This window comes from Mycteria americana, chromosome 9 (assembly GCF_035582795.1).
Source record: "Mycteria americana isolate JAX WOST 10 ecotype Jacksonville Zoo and Gardens chromosome 9, USCA_MyAme_1.0, whole genome shotgun sequence".
In the NCBI taxonomy this organism is placed as follows: domain Eukaryota; kingdom Metazoa; phylum Chordata; class Aves; order Ciconiiformes; family Ciconiidae; genus Mycteria; species Mycteria americana.
This window is the reverse complement of record NC_134373.1, coordinates 30,123,663-30,148,051: the sequence shown is the minus strand read 5'-3', so window position 1 is coordinate 30,148,051 and position 24,389 is coordinate 30,123,663. Positions and strand designations below refer to the sequence as shown.

Here is a 24,389-nt window from a genome sequence, read left to right as displayed (position 1 = left end):
AGGGTGCCGACCTCAAAGGATGAGCCAAAACAAAGTGCTCCCTGCAGATACATAAGGATCTGCCACCTCCTGTTTCTAGTGTGGACAATATAACGGCGGAAATAATTAGTTAATCTTTTGTTTAAATAAAGCCTTTGGGAAAAAGGCTAAAAATAAACACTGATTCATTCCTTGTCAGGGAAGTTTCTCCTGTCAATTATCACATTGTTACTGCTGTTTTTAATCTAGTCAGATGGTGAGATTGGCAATCCCTTCTGCAGGGGCTTCTGGGTGTTATTTTGTAGAGAATCTTGCTTGAAGGACTGATTACTGCTTTTATGGGAGCCAGTGGGAGTTTGGCCACAGTCCTTCACGCATGTTAATTTGAGGGACTTCCAAATGTTAGCTAATGATCTCAGAGTTCTTTTTATGAAAAATGTGTGGGTTTGTTTTGGGGTTTGGGTTTGGGGTTTTTTTAATTCCTAGCAGGAGGCAATTAAGAGGGTCTGGGGAAAGTTCTGCACTGTAGTTCTGGACTGGCCTCTCAGTAATGCCTAAAGTCCTAGCATGAAAAATTCAGAAGCATATATTGCTACCATACTCGGATATATTATACATAATATATTCTAATTTAAGGTATTCATATTATTCATATAGTCCAGGCCACATGCTTTGCATTGCTTTGGACTGGGTGTATCTACTGGCCTCCACTTAGAGTAACTTAAAAAAACAATTACGCTATTTCTTTTTTAGGAGCAATACTAAGGAAAAAGTAGTAGCCTCCACCCCAAAGCAGGAAAACATGTCAACATGGAAAACAGAGGCACGTGTGGGTGGGGGAGTTTCATTCCTGACTGTTTTATGAAGCCTTATGTAGCTGTAAAGGAGAAACAGAGAGGGGAAAAAAAAAAGCAAACCCTGTGGAAGCTGAAGTAGATGAGCAGAAAGCCAAGGCCACAAGTCCAAGCAAGTACTGGTGCTGTAGCTCTGGGGAGAGCGTAGAGAGAGGGATCTTTGGGCTAAATGCTGACTTAAAAGGTCTTGGAACTGAGCGCAGAAACAAACAACCGCTCTCCGTGCTCCCCCTTCCCAACAACAACAAAAAAAAAAGAGAAAAAAAGTTTGTTTCTGGCTGCGTTCAGGCCAGACCCAACATTTCATACATTCCTCATGAGTAACAGGGCTATGCCACGGCAGTAAAGGGCTACGGCACATTCCTCCCGGCATTGCACACAGCCCGTAGGACTCACGACTGCTCAGCAGAGCCTCCTGCCTCCGGCATCACCCGCTTCCCCGCCACCCTGCGAGGGGACCCCGCGGGCAGGCGGATCCGGTCCTGCCGCCGGTCACGGCGGGCACGCCAGGGCCGCGACACCCACCAGCTCCTCCCGGAGCCTGTCCCCACCCAAGGGACAAGCAGCAGCGGCGCGGGCAGACGGCAGCACACCGAGCCGCTTCCACGCCCCGCGGTGCCTGCGCGCCTCCGCCGCCGCCGCGCAGGCTCGGGGCAGGGGCCGCGTCTCCCGCCCGCCGGCCCCGGGCTCGCCGCCGGTCCCGCCGCCCTCGGGAGGTGAGAGGGAGCCCGGGGAGAGGGTGGAGGCGGGCGGAGGCTGCCGGCTGCAGCCCCAGGGAGGGGGTTTCGCTCCCGGGTGCTGGCGGCCAAGCGCGACAGGCCTGCCGGCCCCCCGGGCCCGCCCGCGGCAGCGCCCCTCGCCTCACGCAGTGCCCGGCGGCCCCCGGGCGGAGTGGCCCCGCTCCCGGCTGAGGGCTGGCGGCCTTGGCTCCCGCTGTGGTGCGGCCCGCCCGAAGGAGATCGGTCCCTTCACCTCCGGCGTTGGGTGTGTGTCTGTGTGTGTCCCCGTTTGGTGCCTGCGGTGCGCGGTGTGCAGGGTATAGTGTCCCCCTGTGAGGGCAAACCTGAGGGGAGGCACTGGGCACAGCCGGGCGGGGTTTACGCCTGGCCAAATGCAGGCTCCCGAGACTCTTATTTTTATCTTTGGGTTTTCTTTTTTTTTTTGGCACGTCCTGTCAGGACCAAACCCCAGCTGAGGTGGTGAGCAGCGGCACCCGGAAAGGAGAGGGAGATGCAGAGGTGAGGCCTGCCCGGGGCAGGGGTGCAGCAAGAGGGGCGGTGGGCCCCAGTGTCACCTTAGCACCTGCTGAGGAGAAGCCAGCACTGCCGCCGGGAGAAGGGGAGCAGAGGGAAGGTGGTGAGGGCACTGACCGGCTCTAATGCATGCACACCATCACAGGGAGCGCTTAGATGACGTTTCAGTACACGCAGTTGTACTGTTGTACAACGCTACTGTTGTACAACTGTGTGCGGTTGCACACAAAGTTGCTTTCGTCCAAAGGTACGAAACGAAACAAAGCGCATGAAAGGAAGGAAGCGGCGTCAGTGCTTTGCAGGCAGGAGATCGCCAGGGAAAGGGGACGTGCGACTTCTGCGATGCTGCGCAGGAGGTCTGTGGTAGGGCCAGCCAGAGCTCTTGTTTCCTCGCTTCCAATTTAGGAGATTCACCACCCTCCTTTTCCTCGTTCCCTTTTCCATAATCAAAGAGCATAAAGCAACAAAATGCCTTCTATCGAGCAGAAGACAAACAAAGAAATGCAACCATCCAAAACTCAAGCCAAAGTGCATCTGGCTCGGGATGAATACTGGACCACGTTAGCTGGGAGTGAGGATTTTTCAGAAAGACAGGCTCCAGTCAAAAATGGACCCTGTCATTCGGAGTCTGAATATGAAAACAGCTTGCAAAACATTTTTTCAGGCTTCTAACAAAAGAGTTGGTCCTTCTTTTGCTCTGGTATCTAGGCTACATTGTGCAGGCTCATGCATATCAGTGGTTTTATTCACATGAGTAATTCCATTTGAATTTGGAGCGACAACGTGTATGTGTAAAGTTATATGCTTTCTGTCTCCTTTATATATTGAAATTCTGTGGGTTTGTTTTTCTTCCATTTGCGGGTGCAGCCCAGTAACTGTTGGCATCAAGGTTATTGTGCACGATCATGGTTATTATTACTGTTTGCGTGCCTGACACCTTTGTTTTCCTTGCCAGACTAAAATCCAGCTATTCCTCTCTATGCAGTCTATTCCAGCTATGCAATTGTATCATCTGTTTTTATGCAACCATCTTTCACCTGACTGTGTAAATTCATCTTCCCTATAAAAGATCCTTTTTATACTCAGTTTTTCCTCCAGTCATTACTGACAGTCTTTCCAGTCTTGTGCCATCTGATTCTTTCTCACGCAAGTCTCCCATGACTTCTCCCATACTGTGTAATCTAAATTCATACTGATTCTAACATGATATCTGGATGTTTTAATATTTGCCAGCTGGAACATTTTATTATTCTCATTGCCAAATGCCCTCTCTTTCCTCCCTCATATTTCTTCAAGCTACAGCTTCTGCTATTCTCATAACCTCATGTGTCTTCTCTACCCCATTGCTCCATGTTCGTCTAAGGGCAAGATGTCTTGGGGACAAGAAAAATGCATTGTCTATCTTCCATGAAGTGTGGCATTAAGTTGTAAGTGTGGCTGAGTTTTTTATTAGATGTTCCTTTTCCTCAGTCAGGGAATATAAAGAACAAACAAGTAAAATTCAGTGCATACTTTTTTTTTATGGAAGGTAATAGCTTTTCACTGATACACTCTCAGCTGTCAGGTATATACTATAGTACTCTAATTCGTGCCTGAGGAGAGTAGGCAGACTGGGCAGGCACTGACTCCTTTGTCAACCAGAGTCTTTCTTCCTAACCTAGAAAATCTTGTGAATTAGCGCAAGTAGAGCCTCCCTTAGGAAATAAAGTATTCTGAAGTTGCTTCAACAGCAGGTCACAAGCTGTCAAGAAGATGCATTCAGTCACACCTAAGTACAGATTTATTACATTGAATCTCCAGGGCATCTACCTACTGTATCTTGAAAGAATCCAACTAGTAAGTTTTTGTGAAATCCCCAAAGTGATGCCTTCTAGGAACATTGAAAACTGCTATTTCTGGGGGGAAGGGGTGATGACCCATGTATTGGAATGACCTGTTTCCAGTGGTGACAGTACAAATTACTTCCAAGGAAAGGCTAAAAGGCCAAATACATCTTAGACTGCCCTGTGAACATGGTGGGAGTTTCTCATTTCATTTCTCTTGAAGTGTGAGGACCAGGAACTGTATTTCCTCCCTCTGCCATATCTAGAACTTGAAAAAATACCTGTTTGTCTCGGCTAACGTCCAAAGGGCCATCTTGCTGCAGTGACACTTTGCAGTCAGGGCGTCTATCCCAGTTATATGGTAGAACCACAACAGAGAATGAGCTCTTGACATACTTATGGATGGAGTCAGCAACATGACCTTAAATAAGATTTGAAAAGCAGATTAGATTTCTGTAGAAAATATTCTATTAAGGACCAAAAATAAATAAAACCCATACACACTCACATTGATTATCAGCATAAACTTTTGATCAGGCATGGCTGGTGCACTGGATTTATAAGTCCATAATGTGCTCTACTTGTGCCACCTACAGATGTGTATTTCAGGAAGCTCTTTCTCAGAAACTTCATTCAGAATTGGATTGCAGTCAAATGATTAATTGCAGTTCTGGAAGTCATAATTAACAGATTAGTTTGGGACATCTACTACTCAAAACTATATATTCTATTTTTTTTAAAATGAAAAAGCCCCATTCTTAAAAAAAAAAACCCAAAACAACAAAAAACCCCACCAAATGCCAAACAAAACCTGAAATTTTAATTTACTAAGGAAAATAAACCATGAAAGTAAGATAATATAGATGTATTTATTTTTTGTCTGTACCATAAGACTTATTTCAACGCAGTGGCAAAGATGATTTCCTGATTCATATATTAGAGTTGTATATAAAGATGCAACAGTCTCAGAAATATTTTAAGTACCGAATTTCTTTTTTCCAGAAATCACCACCACCACCATATTTGGGAAACATTAAATATTTACTGTATTATCCCAAATCAAGTTGTATTTGCTTACTTGAAAATGAGAAATATTTTCTCATTTTCTCATATATTCTCATGAGAATATATGAGAGTATATTACCTAGCACACAGAAAATACAACTGGATATATTTATACTTCTTTATTTAATAAATTGTTGTATTTATTACTACTTAAGAACTCACTTTGTAATAGAGATGGAGTAGTGCTACACAGTAATGAACGTAAAGGATTTCTTTTCTGGGTGAAAGCTTCTAGAAAAAAACCAAAAGAGAATATACTAATAATGTCAATTTGCAAAATTTAATTTTGCAATTATATGCAAACATGTAAATTTATTCTGAAATTTTGAAATTAGAGCTTTAATATTAATATGATCTGAATTAAAGAAATGCAATACCTTACCTGCAGAGCCCCAGAAGCAGGCAGACAACTGTTCACAAGGAGAGATTCGTGATGCTCTCATCTGTTTTGCAGTAAAGGTGCCAGTGCTCTCAGTGGTCTAGGACTGCACACTCCAGAAGCAGTAATTACATATATAGGTTTACAGTATATAGAAACTGTAATTATACAGGGCTGTTTTAGAAGAGTTATCTCCTTTGAAATACCTGTTCATTACAGAAAGCATTCTGAAGCACTGAAATATAACAATGATAATGTTTAAGAATACTACCCTAAACTTGTTAAAATTCAAGTAAGACTTATTTAATATAAAAGCCTTTCGGATTTTCTGTAGATTTTCAGTATGTCTGCTGTAAGCCTTATAAGATGACAGAGGTGTTATTGTTTTACTGGAAAGTACCTGTCATTTTTCTGAACCAGGATAGAGCTGTGTCCCCTGCTTTGATTTGTCATTTTACAAATCCTCTTTCTGTCCTTCGGCTTCCCCCTGTAAGAACAAACACCGTTTTCCATCTCCTTCCCTTTGCCTTGACTACTTCAGTTGTAAGTCATGTAGTAACTGTATGTTTTACAACACGTAGCAAAACAAGGCCCTTATTTCAATTCAGAATGCCAATAATGCAGAAATATTACACATACTCTATATTCCCAAAGCCATTGTGGACTTCTAGGTTGAAATTCTGAAGCTGAGCACCTCTGAAGATTAATTCCTGTATTTTGAAAACAAACAAACAAACAAACAAACAGTTCATAATAACTTGAATTTAGGAAATAATAAAATAGCAAACCTGAGGATACTAAAAATCTATCACACATAGTAAAGCATTGCAGGTAAATGCGGTATACTGAAAAAAGCCTTGCCCTCTAAACTATTCTAAATGAAGTGGGTTTGTTTTTAAAACTAGTAATTCATAACTGCCTTGCCAGTCTTTAGTCAAAGTTTTCTCCATATTCATGCAGGCAGTCCTGTTGGAACATGCATTACAATAAAACCACCACTAAAGCAAAGGTTTGTAAGATAAGTAGAATCAGGAAGATCTGTTATTATTTTTGAAGAGCAGTAAAACATCAGGTTGCCTAATAAGAAAATACAGTGTTCTGCCCATAAAGGTTCAAGGGTTGAGCTTGGGTCATTAACAAAACAAAGATTTCCTACTTTTTTCCCCCAATATGAGTGGTTTAATATCTCATTATATTTCAAAAGGCTCAATCCTCTCAAATCTGAAACTTCTCTGAGTATATTGAAAACAGATGGAAATGAATCAGGGGACCGAGGTAGAAAAAAGCTTTAATGAAGATCTATTTAAGTAATACTTTAAATAAATAAATCATTTGTCTGAGAAACCACATCTAATAGAAATATAAATAATTATATAATGAACATATAAACTACATTTCCTGAAGTAATTCCTGTCTTTCTACATTTCCTGAATTATTTGTATTATGAAACAGTAGTGTGGCGCCATTAATTGATAAGCACTCTGTGCTATAGTTACCACGCTAATTGCAGCTCTTTAGGTCCTTGTCTCACAGCTCCTCCAGCCGTTTAACAATTGGGATTGATTGCACAGGAGCTATTTTTAGAATGAAATGGCAGAAGAGTTTGGAGAGCAGCAGCCATTTTTTTGTGTGCTACAGCTGTTTTGAAAAAAAAAAAAAAAGTTGGATAAAAATGTTCTGAGTTGTCTTTTTGGGTATTTTTTTGGAAATTCTGCTGAAGTTAGAGCTTCCTATTGGATAATTGATCTTGCTTGTACCAAGTTGAAGCTGAGGTCAGTGTTGCATGACACAGAGGATATTGCTCGGTGACATTGTTCTCAGAAGAGTAGCAGTTTTTCTTTGGAAACAGGGCTGTTAAGGTAGACGGTAGGTGAACTTTAGTGAGTCTGGTTCTATAGAAGGGCAATCCAGGAGTCAAGTTTATAATGTAAAGTATCAGTGATGAAAGGCAAGATTCAAGATTAACTTTGAACGTGTTTTTTTTTCCCCAACTCTGAAATGAAGCAGTTTGTTAACTGATCTGTTTAAGTGATTGTAGGTCTGCTTCCAAGAATGCTGTACGTTCAGAGAGTAAATGGCCATGATTCACAAGGGTCAGTTGGTGCTCAGAAGTTGTGACTGGGAGGAGACACCCATTCAGTTAATCCCAGATTGGCCTTTTGCGATCCCATCCTGCTCGCCTGCCCTACACAGAGTTCAGCTGGGGTAGATAAACAAGTGGACAGGATTTTGTTGCTAATCTACTATATGAAATCAGGGCTGTCATCTTCTCTGAATGTGTGTATAATAGGAGGCAAGGTTTGTAGGAAGAATAACAAACACAAATATGTAGGAAGAGGAATAACCAGTTTTATAGCTGGGAAAAAAACCAAAACTCAAGGGGACAAGCCTATTTTACCTTTGTAAAGTGTTAATAGCAGAGACCTATCACCTTTTTCACATTAAATTATATCAATAGTAGTAATACCTTGTGTCAGAGTAGTAATACTCTCACACAGCACTGCATCAGCAAACTTGAAGTGTTTTACTAAGGAGGTGTCTTTGTCCCCATTTAGCTGTGGAAGTAAATAGATGAATTGGCTATGGTTACACAGAAGCTTTGGCAGAGTTAGGGAGAGAATCCGTGTTTCACAACTTCAGCTGCTTTTCCCTTTTCAATGGCATGCCATAAAGCATTCCCTTTTCAATGGCATGCCATGACACCTGAGCTAGCTCTGCAGACTCATCTCCAGAGTCCCAGCATCTCCACATCACTCCAGGTAGTCTACCTGCTTCAATAGTAGTTTAAGGCGTAAAGGCCTTCTTTCCTCCCAGATTTTACATTGGCACTTTGTTGACAGGTACTTCCCACAACAGGGGCCATGGGGGGGGTGAACTACACACAGCACAGCAGGCTGTGAACTGCAGTGACTGAGCTTCGGATACACACCTTGCCTCTACACCTGGTGGAGTAGCAACCCAGAGCAAACACGTTGTAGCTGATCTGCCAGGGCTCATCTGCTAGGGCCTTGAGGAAGGAGATGGTGTGAAGGGACAACGAGGAGCCTCGTTCATGGGTGGAGAGAAGGAGCAAAAATTGATGATGGCTCATGAATTTGCCTGGAGGAGATCCAGGCTTCTGAAAACAAGGGAATTCTTGAACATGGGAGAAAATATTTGAAGAAGGGGGTGTGCATTTGTGCTGCTTCATATATAAACCTCTCTGAACAAGGGATGTTGGCACAGAGGCAGAATACTGAAGACTCTCAGAAACAAAAATGTTGTTTCAAGTGCAGCAGTGAAACAGAAGACGTAGGATTTTGTGAGAAAAATAAAAAGGAAGGCTTATTATAGAAGTACATATAAAAATGATTAAATAAAGGCTTATGTAGCTGGCCACTATTACTCAGCATGTTTATGGACATATAAACTGGTTTTACAGAAATCTTTTATAGTATTTTTTTTTCTTTTGTGTTTAACTACTTGTTCGTCATTGAATCCAAGAGAACGTTGCTCTTTCCTTTTTGTAACATGGCAACTTTTGACAGAGATCTAGATATGTTGTAGTCTCTCTGTACATACCCCTTTATCCTGTAATCAGATATGCACAGGGTGAACAGTGCTTATGTTGACCTTCACTGGCATATATATGGCTAAACATAGTTTTACACAATTAACTTCAAGGCACAGTTTATATGTCTTAAGTTATACTGTGGCAACGCATATAGTAAAAATACCTGCATGTAGATCTGAAGAAGAGGGCTTCATTTAACCTAACCTGGTCATTGCTATATTTCTAAGTAACTGTTCCAGTGTAAAGAAAGTTTAAATTACAATTTGCAGGAAAGAATTTACATTTCAGACTTTACCTGGAAGTAGTTTCTGATCTGACAGAAGCGTTGCTGCTTTTATGCAGTGTCCTTGTGAAGTAACCTGGGAAACTGAAACTTGTCATATAAGGCATCTCTTCAGAGAAGATAGCCTTTGAGTACTGCACAGTGGCTACTTTAAAAAATGCACTCGGCACACACAGGCTGAAGACTCTGATGCACTAAGCTAGAAGTTGGTGGATGGGCCCAGTGCCTGCCTACACTGCTGCTTGTGACATGAAATGACCAGGCTTTGTAAGAGCTTTGTTACTCTCATCCCATTTCTGAAGAGTTGGAGGGAAAAGTTCCAGCCTTGTCACTGCTTTGCTCAGGCAGGCTGTGGGCCCCAGCTGTAATGGAAGTTCTCTGTGGATGTAAATGGATTTATTGCTGTACATCCAGGGCAAATTTGGTATGTCTGGTTTTTTTTAACTTAGAAATAACTGGGCTAAGTAGGCATATGTTTATTGCATTTACCTCGGAGACAGTCTCAAATCAAAAGAATGGTTTTGCTGCACATTAGTTATGTTGAGCTGAGAGTTACAGGACTTTATCCACTGGGATGCTAGATATGTGCTTACTTGAACTGGAGAAGTTAGGCGTGGAAGAATAGGCATTACTTTGCAGTAGGTAAGAGTTAACAGTGTGTCCATAGTGACACATTGTTGCCTATCAATTTCCATCCTAGGTCCTCGATACATTTGGAATCTGGCTTTCACTGAAATAGTTTTGGAACTGGGAGTCTTTGTCACCTCATTTGGTGACATGTGTCACCTTAGACATGTTACCAACACAAATCCCAGAATTTGGCCTAATACTGATTTTTTAATATTTTTTTTTTAGTGCTTCATAAAATAATCTACTTCAAAACACTGGCCATGATATATTTTAAAGACGATTAATAGAGGAATGTTGTTTCTGGTACTTCTGTCTTCGCAGAACACAGTGACATCTTGTGGCAGATGAAAGGATAGTGTCATTTTTTGCAGATGCATCCTAATTTCAGCTGGTTTACAGATGAAAGTCTAAATAAATTCTAGACAACTGCTAATACATTACTTTCATGTGTAATATTTACTCTTTCTGAATTTTGTTTTAAGTACAGGTTTGTTTTAAGTACTTTTTCATGTGAAAAAGACCAAGCCTTGGTTTCTAACATATTGCAAACGTAGAGTATTGCAGTTTATCGCTTCAGCTCGCTGACGTTCTTTGGAAAACTTTCAGCTCCAGGAATGTTCCTGTCCCAGTGTCGCTGATATAAGACTCTGAGAGTCAGCATTGCAAATGCTTTACTTAACTTAACGTATTATCACAGACGGCCAAAATTGTCAGGCTGCTTTTGATGAGAATGAAAAGAAAACACAGTAACTTTTTATCATAAGGCAGAGACTTTTCTTTTTTCTATCTTCTTTTTATTTTCCTTTTTTTTAAACCTGAAACTATTTTTTTGTCTTTTTACAGACCAAGTAGAGTTTAAGCCCTGTCCCTGATGTTTTGGGACCCTCCCCTGACATGGCTGTCCTTTGCAGTTGATATTTGGATACAATCCTAGTCGTCAGCATGAAAGGAAAAACTGCACACTGTGATTGGAAATCTGCACCCCAAAAGAAGCCCTCTCCCTGTGATCGATATAAACACGCTTGCATTATTTGCAGAGGATTTGTTTATCTCTACGGAGGGCGCAACACCACTAGTCTTAGGGATTTTTGGCGATACAATATAGGTAAGTTTGCCCCTTCACTTGTATGTCAGGATTAAAGAGATTCTACCTACATCCAGCCATCATGAAATTGGGGATACTCCGTAGTTAACAGATTACCCCCATTTAAAGTCTCTCCATCAAAATGATAGATAAACTGCATTTTGTTCATTGGGTAAATGGTGTGTGTTTGTTCCTCTTGAAGGTGTCCCAGAAGGTTTGGATTTCAGTTCAGTTTTTTGTTTTTTTTTTTTCTTGACCAGAAATACCGAGTCATTTAAAATATGCTAGTTCTTGCAAGAGGTATCAAAGACATAGCTTTATTGACTCTTTAACATGGGAATAGTTTATGCATGTAAAAGTGCACAAAGGGAACACATGAATACAGTATCTTGTAAGACTGTACTAATAATGCAGTATCAAATATGACACTTTGTGTTTTTTGACTTAATGTATGGTGTTCCCTGTTCAGTTGTTGTTACTGATATAAAACATAGAATTGTGCTGGGGTTTGTGCTCATAGAATAGTTGGGTTTTGATGTAGGTAACAGTATAGCATTAAAATAAAAGCAGTAACAAGATCAATTTCTATTACATTTAAGTTTGCTAAATAGAAAAATGCACATATTTAATTTGGGGGGAAGTGCCTTAGTCTTCTGAACTAACAGAGAGGAAAGATGACAAAACACTTCATTTTCCCCCACTGACTATGGCAGTGCAGCCAAATTCAAAGCCGATCTTTTCACCTTTTCCCTAATGTTTAAGTGTTCAGTGCACTGCTGTCTTAACTTCAACTTTGGTTTATAGTGAAAAATGAATGGGAAATGCTGGATTGCTCAAGAGATGGTCCAGAAGAACTGGAAGAACATTCAATGGTGGCTTATAAGGTAGTAGACCAAGATTTATATTGTCCATATCCTAACATTTTATTTCCTATTATACAGTGAAATAAAACATCATAGATGATTATGTACTGACATACTACACCCAGAAAATACATTTATGTCAGTGCAATTCTGGATATAGCTTTACCAATGTTTTGGAATCTTTCTGAATAAAGTGACAGTATTTTAGCTTTGCAGCAGCATGCAGGTCCCCGATTTCCTCAGTCAATGCTCAGTACAAAATAGTAATACAAAATAAAGACCTTGGCAGCACATTCTTTGACTTAGTTGTATAGTTGTAACAGTTGCTCTGAATTCATTTGCATGATAAGCTACAGCACAGAAACATCCACTTAAGAACTTGCATAGAAGAGGGACAGGGGAGTGAAGGCAAATAAAAATTATAGCTTCGCTTGTGAGGGGAAAACAGAGTTTAGGATATCAGGAGCTGCGATGCAATGAAATCTTTCTGTAAACATGCATAATCTAATATTACCTGAGCAATGCCTCTGAGAGCTCCAGATCCGCATCCCTCAAGCTGTCCCAGATCGACAGGGAAGCGAGTGGTTCTGGAATGCTGTCCCCATTAAAGCAGCACAATGTTCATCAGGGTTTCCTACCGGGAGAGGATAAAGACATGATTAAAAGTTGGTGGCTTTTTGTGATTGCCTCTTGAATTGTTAATAGATCATCCTATGCATTATTGTTAATTATATTTTGGTGATAGCAGCCTTTTAATTTAAGAATTGTTTTAAAAATTATTTTTATGCTATATGCCTACCTGAAAGTGACAAATATTTTTGCATTTTGCAGGACACCCTGTATATTTTTGGTGGGATGGTGGATTCTGCTTTCACGCAAGCAAAAACTCCTCTCTGGATATATGACATTGGTATGATACACAATAGCCAGTCTCTTCCATGGGACATTCCAAGTCCATAGGTACTAATAAATAGTAAGAACCAAACTGTTTTCTGCTGCTTGTAGCATAGCCTTCCCTAGGCTTTACAAGAATTAACGTGTGTAAAACTGTGTGCATATTTTCCCCCTAAAATTAGGCTGTTAAGCTATCAAAGAGTCAGCTCTTACTTTAATTAGAAAGTATTTTTTTGGCAAGTTTTATGTATTTTAGGGTCTCAGCATTTCTATTCCTCCCCTACCCTGAAGTTTACTATTTGATCCATAAACTCCAATAATTATTACAGATAATATTTAAAGTTTTTTCCTTATGTTACGTAAATTTTAAAGCCAAGCTCTTTGTTTTATTATGGAAGAAAGTAGATCAGTAAAGTATATCACATTTTGTATTTTTACTGAAGAAATACATAAGCTGGCAACAGCAATGATGGAACAGGAAAAAACAAGTATAATTAAATAAGAAGGTGGGAAATTAACAACAGCGTTTCGTAACACAGGGCTTTTTTCCTAAGAACAAATATTTGGGATCTCTTAAGTGTGTATTCTAATAAAAGCAGTGCAACATTTGAATTTAATATGTCATACACTATATATTCTCCCTTTGAAAATACTGTGTATAGTAATGGCTGCTTATTTTGATGTCAGATGGAGGGGAGAGAGAGAGAGAGATTGATTTCTTTTTGAGCTAGTAAATCCTGTGGCAAGACCAAGATTTAAGTTTCCTGACCTCTTTTCCTACTTCACTATGTAACCTTAAGTCAATGGGGGTTTTTTTTAATCCTTTCTTTGTTTTCCACCATTTGTCTGAAATATTCACCTGCTGAAAGAACAAAGATCCTCAGTGGGAATATATTTTATAGGAGAAAGCATCTTATTACTCATGGTACTTATCAGTGAAAATTGGGAATGAGTTATTTAAAATTCGTTGTGTGTCTACTTTTTTCATGGTCATTATTTAAAATCTTTCCTGGCAAGTATAGTTTTTATTAATGTAAGCTTGCACTGCTTTCTCATTCTACCTCTGATGCTGGGTATCTGATATTTCTGCTCCTTCCTGGTGATCATAGATCAGTGATTTTTGACTGTTATTTGAGGACTACTTTTAAGGGATCTGTGAAAAGGAACAAGAAGAATAAGGCTGTTGGCATAAGGTTTACATAGCAAATAGAAGGAGCCATATGTCCATTGGTAAATCTGGGGATTCTGCAAGTTCGGAAAATGCTGAAAATCACAGATTATTTCTGCATTGTGAAATTTAGCCTTGGGAAACAAAATACAGTGTGGTTTCTCTGTGATTCGATATCAGATGAGGATACAGGAAAACTATTTAAACTGTCTCCTGTAAGCCCCTTGGTACTGCTGTCTTAGTGGGAAGCAGATTTCTTCATCCTTGTCAGTGGAAAACACCAGGATGAGACTTACTTGAAAATTAGATCTGTAATTTGAAAAATTAATGTTGGAGGAGTGTCCTCTTGTGGTCTGGGATATAAACTGCGCTTTATTAAAACAATCCCCTAGATTCTGCAAGATGGACAGAGTGCCGTAACGTACCAGCAGAGACTGAGGTAAGGAGCCAGGAAGTGGTGAATGTGTGAATCAAATGCCTGTTGCTTTGTTGATTAAACAGATTGCTTTGAAATATGTTCCCCCAAACAGTTCCAATCTTATCTCTTCAGAAGCATGTGGCTATACTTTATTTCTTTGCACTTTCAATAACTAAGGCTTTTTCCTTCTTTAAAACAGTGTTTAAAAATACTGCTCTTAAAATTTAAGTCTTATATAAGAAGTTAAGTCCTCTCCTCTACTACTGGTTCTGTTTTTCTGAAATCCTTATCAAGAAAACTAATTTTAAATGGAGTATTGCAACCATACATGAAGTCTGTGCTTTTAAAAGTAGGGTTGTGAACATGGATTGGCAGTCACACTAATAAATTCGAAATGTGAAGTGCTGCAGCATTTTTCATTTCTTCAGTCTGAACACGTGGACTCACCAAGATACTGCCACTTCTAAATGAAACCTCAGTGGAAGCATTTGTGTCTTGGTCTTATGAGATTGGGTTTATATCACTACATGTAAGGAATGACTCATTTTTTGTTACTACTGTGGTTACCTATGTTTGGTGGAGGAGTCAAGAGAAAGTTTGGGACTGCAGGGTCATTTGTGGGCGGGGAAAAACAAAGGTGTTACATGGTTGATGAAATTTTGTTTATGTACAACAAATATGATGGAATTATGTATCAACTCCTTCTTCTTACCTATAAGAGTAAATGGTTTATTGTAATTATCCTAAACTGAATATAGAGAACATGGGTGTGCCGTCCCCCCCCCCAAAAGAAGGGCTGTTTGAGAAGAAACAACCAAAGAAGAACAAAAGAAGTAAACCAAACACTTGCCTTATATTTTGTTTCAGCTTTAGCTGGGCCTCCCCAGGTTTGGGTCCACGAGTCTCAGCAGTGCTGAAAACTGCTGCAGACACAGTGGGAACCACCTGGTTTCCTGCTGAGGGTCTGGGCACAGCCTAGGACTTGTGGTAGGGCAAATCCACACCAAGCAAAATGAGTGGGAGTTACTGTTGGGACTAAAGTTTCCCCACTGTGGAAAGACTGTGCTTGATGGTGGAAAGGGCTACATCCCCCCCCATTATATTCCCAAGAGTTGCCCGATATATTTACAACAATTTATTGTGGGTGTCAGTCTCTTCTCCCAAGTAACTAGCAATAGGATGAGAGGAAATGGCCTCAAGTTGTGTCAGGAGAGGTTTAGATTGGATATTAGGAAAAATTTCTTTACTGAAAGAGTGGTCAAGCATTGGAACAGGCTGCCCAGAGAGGTGGTGGAGTCACCATCCCTGGAGGAGTTTAAAAAACGTGTAGACATGGCACTTCAGGACATGGTTTAGTAGGCATGGAGGTGTTGGGTTGACTGTTGGACTAGATAATCCTAGAGGTCTTTTCCAACCTTAATGATTCTATGATTCTATGAACATGTCCTGAAACCATGCCTAGCAGTAGTGGAAGCAGTGCTACTGATGTGAGTGCAGAGAGGGGGAGGCTGTAGGCACATGATAGTGTGGTGGATTTAAAAAGGGAGAGTTGCTTAGATTTGAAAATGGTTTGTATTTGCATCCATACAAGTCTTCAGTGGTGGGTTTATTCTGTATTTTAAAAGTTTAACACAACCCAAAGCAATGGTTTTCATTACATGGGCATATTCCCAAGATAGACATTGCTACTGGTAAGACTTGATCTGTTAACAGTTTTTTGTCTTATTATTAAACTATTCTAGAGCTCAGCACCAACTAACAGAAAAGGTCACAGTGCGGTAGTGTACCATTCCAGCATGTGCATCTACGGGGGATACTTTGGCATCAGAGGCATTTCACAAGAGTTCTGGACTTTCCATTTTGGTAAGTTAAAAAGCATAAGGTTTTGATCCATTGTAAAACGATGACTGCTGCAGGAGAGCATGGCTTGCTCTATTAAGAAAATTCTTATCAGTAGAAATGTGGTAAGTTAGTTTTGGCTTCTGTTTGGCAGCATTTAATTATGATTTCTGTCAATTAAATTAATACCCAGCCAAAATGAATTAGACTGTATTATACTGGAAGAAGTTTTGCAGTATTTGCCAGTTTTAGAGCTGAAAATCAGGGAGAATGTTTTGTTCGCTATTCACTAAATTCTTCAAGGATTACCAAAAACTTTCAGGTGCAGCAGAGACCCTGACTTCAGCCTATTAATGCCATCTTTTGAATCTCAAATCTAGAACTGACCATGGGGGGCCAAACCTGACAGGAGATGGGTTCATTAGCATATTCATCGCTAATCTGGTGGTTGCAAACCAGATGATTCCCAGAGACTTCCTAAATGGATAGCTTTTGTTATCTGGTGGCCATTCATTCGCTATTTTGAAATGAATGATGGGTTTATCTTATCCATCATTCCCTCACAGGGAGAATAAGAACAGGCATTAATGAAGGAATGTTTTTGTTGACTGATTTTCCCTCTTATAGCCAGGAAATTATCTTTCTGTGTCAGAGTTAATGAAATAACAAAGCTGTAGGAAAAACTGCTCTGTAAATAAAATTTCCATGGCATCTGTCATACAGCATCTGACATTTTCATTAAAAGTTTATTTCAAAACTGATTTTTAAATGCACTTTTTCAGTGTCAGAATCAAAGCTGTTAACTTACATTATAATAAGCTTAGAGCAGAAACCCTTATTCTCCAACAGAAGAGTTACTTTGTTCTTGAAATAAATCCCTTCCCAAATACTAGGGTAAATTTGGTACATCTATAAATTAATATTTTGCTTTCAGATACAAGAAAATGGTTGTGTGTTTCCACCCCATCTCACAGTCCTGGCCCAGGACCTCGGCATGGCCATTCAGCAGTGGTTTATCATACAGGAATGTACCTCTTCGGAGGACTGATGGGGCTGAGTGAACAGAAGGACTTATGGAAGTGGGACTTCGTAAGCAGCAGCTGGTCCAACATCAAAACAAGGTAAACTATGCTATTTGTTACACTAAATTAACACAGAAAGACAGAATTAGTCTTACCATTTGATACTGCGTGCAGGCAGAGAGGGAGATGTTGCCCTTTTGGCGATGGCAGGAACTGTTCAGATCAAGACATAGTACTGCTGCCATCCCTGGGGCTCCAGTTGGCTTTCCTTGGAAGAGCTGTTGGCAACGTGCTGATGCAGCTGTCAGCAGTGTGATTTTGATGTCCCAATGCAGCTGTTCAGCAGTCATTCTTTTGAGTTAAAAGAAAAATAGAGGCTAAAATCAGTGTTAGTTTCTTGTTGGTCTCCCCTTAACTGCTGGTTTCTCTTACATTTAGCCAAGGACCTCCTCCAGTGGTAGGTCATGCTTCAATAGTCTTCAAAGACTCTATGCTGATTTTTGGTGGAGGGATTTCAAATTCCAGTCCTAATGGTGACCTCTGGAAGTATCATTTCCATACGCAGACATGGAAGAAGCTAAGTAGTACTACAAAGGCAAACTTTTCTCCTAAAATGTATCACTGCATCTTAGGAATTGGTGTTGATTTCCAAACTACCTCAGATTTCACTAATACGTTCCCCAGCCATTGGAAGAGTAAGCAGAAAGAGCATCACCAGCTGGTGACCATCCCAAAGCACACTCGCTTTTGCAACTACTTCCGTCAACAGCCCGCATACCGAGCATTCAGCAATGAGGAAAGCAATGCAATCGAAATGAAAACCTTTAGCTTGCCTCTGGAGCCAGGGGGCTTTTGTGTGTTTCAAACCACTTCAGAGGCAGAACTAGACCCAAACAGATCACCAGGCATTTTGTCAAAGGACGAGACTTTCCATCTGTTTGTCCCTTCAGAAAAAGAGACTTTTGCTGCTGCTCACATTGTGGGAGAAGAGGAGGGAACCGACTGTCAGAACGCAACTGCAGTGGCTGAAGTTAGCAGTGATACCAACGTGCTGCTGCTCATTGGGGGTAAACCTTTGTCCAGCTTCTCTGAGATCTCATTCTGGCAAATGGAGTTTGATAGCTTGTGATCCCTTTGATTGCAAAGTGAAAAAATAAATTTCCACCAACATGCCAGTAGGTGGTAAACCAACTGCTTGCAGCTGTCTTCAGTTTCCTATCAGCACACTGGGAAAAAAAATTAAACCTTCTCATACTTGCTGTGAACAGATTTTTTTACAATGTGAACAAACCCTGACATATATTTAAGTCACAACTTGCATGTAAGTTGCAATTGCTGAGAGGAGCTTGTGGGAATGCTGCTCTTTTTGTTACTTTTTCTTCTGGTCAGTTAACACCCCTTCAAATTGCAGTGGCTGATGCTGCCTTGAAAATCAGAATGACACGTAACCCCTGCTGGCTCCGTAACTGCCATTTCAGGTGCAAAGCTTGCTCATTTTGCACTGGCATAAGAAATAAATACGCACCCATTAAACTGTATTTAAATCAAGTTTGTGCACGTTACGGTAACATGAAGGATTTGATAAATCTTAATGGCAACATTTTCTAAGATGTTTAAGATTTTGTTTCTTCAGAGAGTGTACGTTGCACAAGATATTCGCAACATGAGATGGCCTATAACAAAGAAGAAACCCAACAGACAAGTTAGCAAGTGAAATCTAGAAGATATTTAAGGATTGCATCTAACCCTGAGGAAGTGAAACCATGAGTCCCCCCTGAAAATCATGTGCGGCATTAGACCAGAGGAAGTGCATTACACCTGGAAGAACAAAATAGTTGCCCAGGGAATGCTAGGTGTAATGACTGAGCACAAGATCAAAAGGTTTTGACTTTCTATTGGAAAAAGAGAGGAAGGCTTGACAGGAGCGGCGCAAAACATAAGCTGTTCTGACTGGTAACTCAGATTTTAGTCACAAAGGGATTTCTGCTTTTCCAACTCCATCTCTCTCTGTTTTGTCAACATATGTAGTATGTGTTACACATTTCCCCTCTATACTAGTAAATCCTGAGTTCATGTATGGTTTTTCTTTGTTGAAAAGAAAAAGTGCTCTTTTTGAAAGATAATATTGTCCAGTGTTTCAAGCATTTATTTCTATAGTAGTTACTAACTGAACTTCAGCCTCCCGTAAGAAGAGATGCTGATGTTTGAAGTTAGTGGAAAGTGTGATTTAATACTTCTGAGTATTTGAAAAGATCACTTTTCAAAAGTTTCATAGGAATAATGAATTTTAAGTGAGAGTATTTGGAGATACTGTCATCATCTCTTCACAAGTAGCTGTCGCGTGAATTCAATAGGAAATTATAGGTGAATTCGCAGAAAGCTACTTAAGAGTTATTTGGACCTTCCGTGACCTTTGTCTGGAAACAGAGAGCATTGTATGCTGCCATATGAGTAAAGCCTGCTGCATTTCGTATCAGTGTGTGCTTGTTTTCTGAGCTTTCATGAATTTAAAATATGTATTTACATTTTCAAAATGAACAAAGAACTTACCTTTCTGAACAAGGAACATGCTCCTGCAAGTCCCAGTCGTCTCATGGCACTTCAGCCAGCCTCGAGGGCTGCCCGAGCTTTGAATTTCTCCTCCAAGAATGGGGAATTGCCCAGTTAGAGGGAATATGTTCGGAAAGGACTTCATACAGCGATGGGGTTGAGCACGTACAGAGCACTGCAATCTTAAATCAGCAGCATGTTTTTCTTTTGCTAGCTGACATGTCTGTTTTGGCATTATCCAGAGAGAGCTGCTGTAACGTACAGACTTTTATCTAGGCTTGGTGAGGGAAGGAAATTTAACTGGAAAGGGCAACAATAAACGAGTGATTTTTCCAAGTCACGCGAAGGCCTCCTGGCAGGTACAGGTATCCTGGGGATGTGCAAGAGCCCCAGGAAAATGCCATCCAGCCCCTGCCATTCCTTTCTTCCTCCCCCCCAAACTCTCTTCCCTTTGGCAGCCCCATGAAGGGCTTAACATTTACTTGGCGCCAACGCAGGCAGGACACGAGCCAGCCCAAAGGCGATGGCTTGGCACGGGGAGGAAAAAGCAGCTTGCAGAACGTGCCCATCTCCCCCGTCTCCTCCCCTCGCCTCTGCCAGCGTGCCAAGTCAGGTGGCTGCACCAGCGCCTTTGGCACAACTCCAGCTTCTTCACCTAAGAGATCCTAAGCCTCTCAAACCAGCCCGATGCTGTAGGGGCCCCGCTGTTCCCCAGCCCCTGTACAGGACTCGAGGAGGGGCTGTGGCTGGAGAGAGGTGGGCTCAGGGCTCACTCACAGGAGGCTGAGCCGCAGTTAAGTCCCAATAGTACTATGAAGAGAAGGGAGCTCCAGTCCTGGAAGTGGGAATCTGTGCTAGAGCAGACTCGCTGAAGCCACCAGAGGCTACTTCTCCCCTTACTGGCCCATTCCCAGGCCTTAGAAAACAAGGGTGAGCTCCAGCTGGAAGGGAAGGGGTTTGAGATATAAAGTGACTGCATCCCACAGCCAGTCAGTGGCAGGAGCGCCTGGCACCTCAGTCTCTTCTGGGCACGCGTGATCCGCGTTTCAGGTATCCTAGACCTAGGCACACAATCCTTGCTAATACCACTGTATCACATTCCCTGGGTCATCTTCCCTTTCAAAACTCAACCAGTGCTATCAACTACACTTAACAGGGTTGTCGGTGAACCTCAAGTGGTTTCACTCCTGTTTTCCTGGCACATTTTTATCCAACGCAGTCACCTTTTCACAGAGGAAGAGAAGAGTCTTTGTGGATGTGCTTACAGTTATGATATTTCTCCATAACTGTAGCAGTTAATGAGAATTAATCCCGGGCCCAAGTGAGTGACTAGAAGCTGCTGCCATCTGAAAGCTCTGTGGTAGCCTGCATGAAATAATGAATGGAATTACTCCAGCTAATTAATGGCAGCTATTTAGACACAAAACAAAGCATACCATTTCTGGCTGGGCACGGACTGAAGGGGCTGCCACTGAAGCTAGCTGTTTCAAAATGTCTCTGCAAAAAAGGGAAGCTTGCATGTATTTGATATGCCCGCAGTCTAATTGAATCCAGAGAATAAAAGCAAAAGGATGCAGTGTTATTTTGTAATCTCATCAGAGACACGAGATGCACTGTTGTATCATATATATGAAAGACAGCAAATCCATCAGCCTATCTCAACAAACTGTCTTTAATTACCACTCGGTTTCTGAACATTAAAATGCCTGAACAGCAGAAAGATTTTCTTTTAAAATGTAGACACTTAAAGAGGGTTTTTTAAAGTAATTAAAAAAAAAAATCTAAACCAAACATGTTTCATTGTTTTGAGTTATAAACAGATTTGAAGAACAATTCAGTGGCTTATCAGTGGGATCATAGTTTGACCTACACAACAAATTATGCCACAAGGGAAATGACTTTCTATGAGCTTGGTCATCAGGATGGAATTATTTCACTTCCTTTCGTCATTAGGATGGAATTATTTCACTTCCTTTTGTCATTAGGATGGAATTATTTCACTTCCCTTTGATACTTTCCCAAGTTTATTAATTGTTGAGAAATGAAGATGATCAAATGGTTTGGTTGCTCTTTGCTGCCACCTTAAGCATTTCACCAAAGTCAGCCTTTGGAAATAAACCGTTTCCTTTAAGCAATCACTAGCACCACTGTACTTCGAAACAGAAAACAATCCCTTACTGGAAATAAAAGCAAGATTGCTCAACTAACCGACATGCACTTTTGTCTACGTTTTGTGGAATTACACTTGGAAGTTCAAAACTCCCTTTCTGGGCACACACCTCAGTACTCTGGTTTTCAAAACCAGTGAACACCTGACAGCCCTCCTGGACAATCTCAGCTCTTTTGGAAAGAAGGCATTTAATTCTTTAGCATGTATCTGCAAGTTTAGATCCCATCTTAAGTTACGCTTTAATTGACAACAAATTAAGTTTATAAGACGGCCAGCAGTTTTGACATCCCAAATAAGTTTACCAATCTCTCACCAACCCAGGTACCCTTCTCTTATATTAGAAGCTGCCAAGCAACCTTAGCATACAGACAGAAAAATACAGTCTTGCAGAGTTAATGTACAGCCACAGAGGCTCCTCGAACTGAGGGTGGGCGAGCGCTCAGCACAAACCACGTGTCTGCCACACACCTCTGGCTTTGATTTCAGGGGTGCAGCAGCCCACCGGCCCTCACCGCACAGCTCACGTCCCAAGTCCCGGCTGACCAACCGGTCTTTTACTGCCATACCAGCATAACACAGCGGAGCTTAAAGATGACTCTGCGAGACTTTTGCACTGATGTGGTATATTTAAGACAAAACTACAGTATAAACATTTCAAGACTGGGTTGAGTGGACTACACAGTTTCTCGTTCCCATGTACAGTTCCAATACAGATCTCAGTGCGGTGCCTAAAACAGTTCATACATCACTATCATTGTGAAACAGAAGCAAGAGGGTGCACTTTGTTTTATAAAAAAACAACAAATAAATTATACATTGAGAGCTATTGCCAAGCTTTACATATAAAAGGTAAAAATACAGTAGTTAGTGTGGCTTTAACAAAAAAAGATCTAGCTAAAAAAATATTCTTACATACTTTAAAAATAAGTTTGTCCAGTTATAGGTGTGGGGGGTGCGTGTTTATGAAGCAGAGTGCTCAAGCCAAACGTAAAAAGGAGGCGAACTTTGTAGGAGAACCTTGCGGCTCATGCTGCGTAGGGTCCGACATCCCTGCAGGGTCAGTACCCACTCATTTCCAGCAGGTGCACGCAACCACGTGTGACACTGAGCGATGGATCCTGGCGTCCAACAGGCTGTGCCGGCCGCTTGGATCTCCCTCCTGAACACTGTGACAAGGCAGCGCAGCGCTGAACGCCATCACGCCAACTCTGCCTCCATTTGAGGGTGGTGAGGGTGGGCTGTACTTACATCTACGGTGCTAACACTCAGAGCAAACACACACGGATCACACCTGCATCACTGAAAGGCCATTAGCATGGATTATTTTTATTTTTTGGTATAAAAGCTATGATTGTCCAGCTGCATTTGAAAGCTGTGACGTTACCATGTCTAACAGCTATATAATTGTACTACAACTTTCTAAACTAACAAACACTCTATGTGCCCAGATAGAGCTTTAAATGCTAGCTGGCCGTGAAATAGAGCTGCTAACACTTAACCTGTAGAAGATTTGGGTTGTACCAGAATATGTTCACAACGTGAAAAATATATCTAGTGCTGTCTGTGAAGGACATGCTGATCTCAACAGTACACCTTTGCTTCAAGAAACGAGAATGAGCAAGGTGCAATCAAAGGGAAAACAGGCAAGGGCTGAAAACAGTTTGTGGAAAGAGACCCAAATGTAAGTGGACTGTTCACCTGAGCTCCTCTTAATGGTGCTGAAAATTTTCTTGCCAAAGCTGTGTCCAAAACATTGTCCAAAACATAGCTTTTACACCACTGTCTGTCTTTGACAAACCACATGTAGAATTTAAGTTCAAAATCAAATACATTCAAGCTAATTCATTAACCATGACCGATTACCAGGTAGGCAGCTAACTTACGTCATATGACTTACCTAATATTAAACCCCATTACCACTGCAAGAGGGCCGGAACTCCCACGCTGTGGTACCCATTTCCAAAGCTTGTAAGACCACTGCCATGTGCGCAGCAGAGGCCGACTCGCTGGTCTCTTCCTGGTGGGCTAAATGGGTGAGACTGAAACGCAGTTCTGAGATCCAGCATCTCCCTAAGATGAATCAGTTTGAGACAGGGGGTGGGGGTTTTTTGTTACTATAAATGTTAAGATTTCTCTAAAACCTATTACTCCAATCACTTATGGAGTGTGACTGGAGTAAAATCACTTTTACTTTTAGATCCAATCACTTATGGTTTTAGTGTAAGTTATCATTTTTTAATTATAGAGTTAAAAAGCCTCTGTCACTGATCAGCATTACATGCACACACAGCAAAAGGGTGCAAGGCCAGTTAATGAGGACAGGCTGGGACAGGCATTAGTAAGTCAACGGGGGATAACTTTGTTAGGAAAAAAAATCTGAACTTTTTTTTTTTTTTTTAAATAAGGGAGCTGGCTTTTTCTACATGACTGCGACAGAACATGCATTTATTCATTCCTGTCAACTCTTACAGCTTTTAAGCGGTTGGCAGACCTGCCAACATCCCAACACCAGATTCACACAAAAGTTTTATTTATAAATCTCTTTAAATAAATACCAAAAAA

General features: G+C 41.1%; 1 protein-coding gene across 3 annotated transcripts; it reads left to right on the top strand.

The window, feature by feature from the left end:
• Window positions 1-1,189: 1,189 nt before the first annotated feature.
• Window positions 1,190-24,359, top strand: LOC142414877 (putative protein tag-53). Of its 3 annotated transcripts, none has more exons than XM_075512698.1 (9): window positions 1,190-1,549; window positions 2,012-2,071; window positions 10,663-10,924; window positions 11,708-11,787; window positions 12,598-12,676; window positions 14,221-14,267; window positions 15,989-16,109; window positions 17,020-17,206; window positions 24,233-24,359. In XM_075512698.1, exons 3-9 carry the CDS (start codon window positions 10,762-10,764, stop codon window positions 24,252-24,254), a joined length of 699 nt encoding a protein of 232 aa, XP_075368813.1. In that variant the 5' UTR covers window positions 1,190-1,549; window positions 2,012-2,071; window positions 10,663-10,761; the 3' UTR covers window positions 24,255-24,359. The 3 variants fall into 3 exon arrangements, with proteins under 3 accessions (XP_075368813.1, XP_075368812.1, XP_075368811.1); XM_075512697.1 differs by lacking the exon at window positions 24,233-24,359 and adding an exon at window positions 17,792-18,298 and having other exon boundaries at window positions 1,191-1,549; XM_075512696.1 differs by lacking the exon at window positions 24,233-24,359 and adding an exon at window positions 17,546-18,298 and having other exon boundaries at window positions 1,191-1,549.
• Window positions 24,360-24,389: the final 30 nt, after the last annotated feature.

Excerpts from the sequence above, each read along its gene's own strand:
- LOC142414877 (XM_075512696.1), top strand. The coding sequence starts at position 10,762 with ATGAAAGGAAAAACTGCACACTGTGATTGGAAATCTGCACCCCAAAAG. Across the intron at positions 11,788-12,597 it reads ATTCAATGGTGGCTTATAAG|GACACCCTGTATATTTTTGG; the intron begins GTAGTAGACCAA and ends TGCATTTTGCAG. Across the intron at positions 12,677-14,220 it reads TCTCTGGATATATGACATTG|ATTCTGCAAGATGGACAGAG; the intron begins GTATGATACACA and ends ACAATCCCCTAG.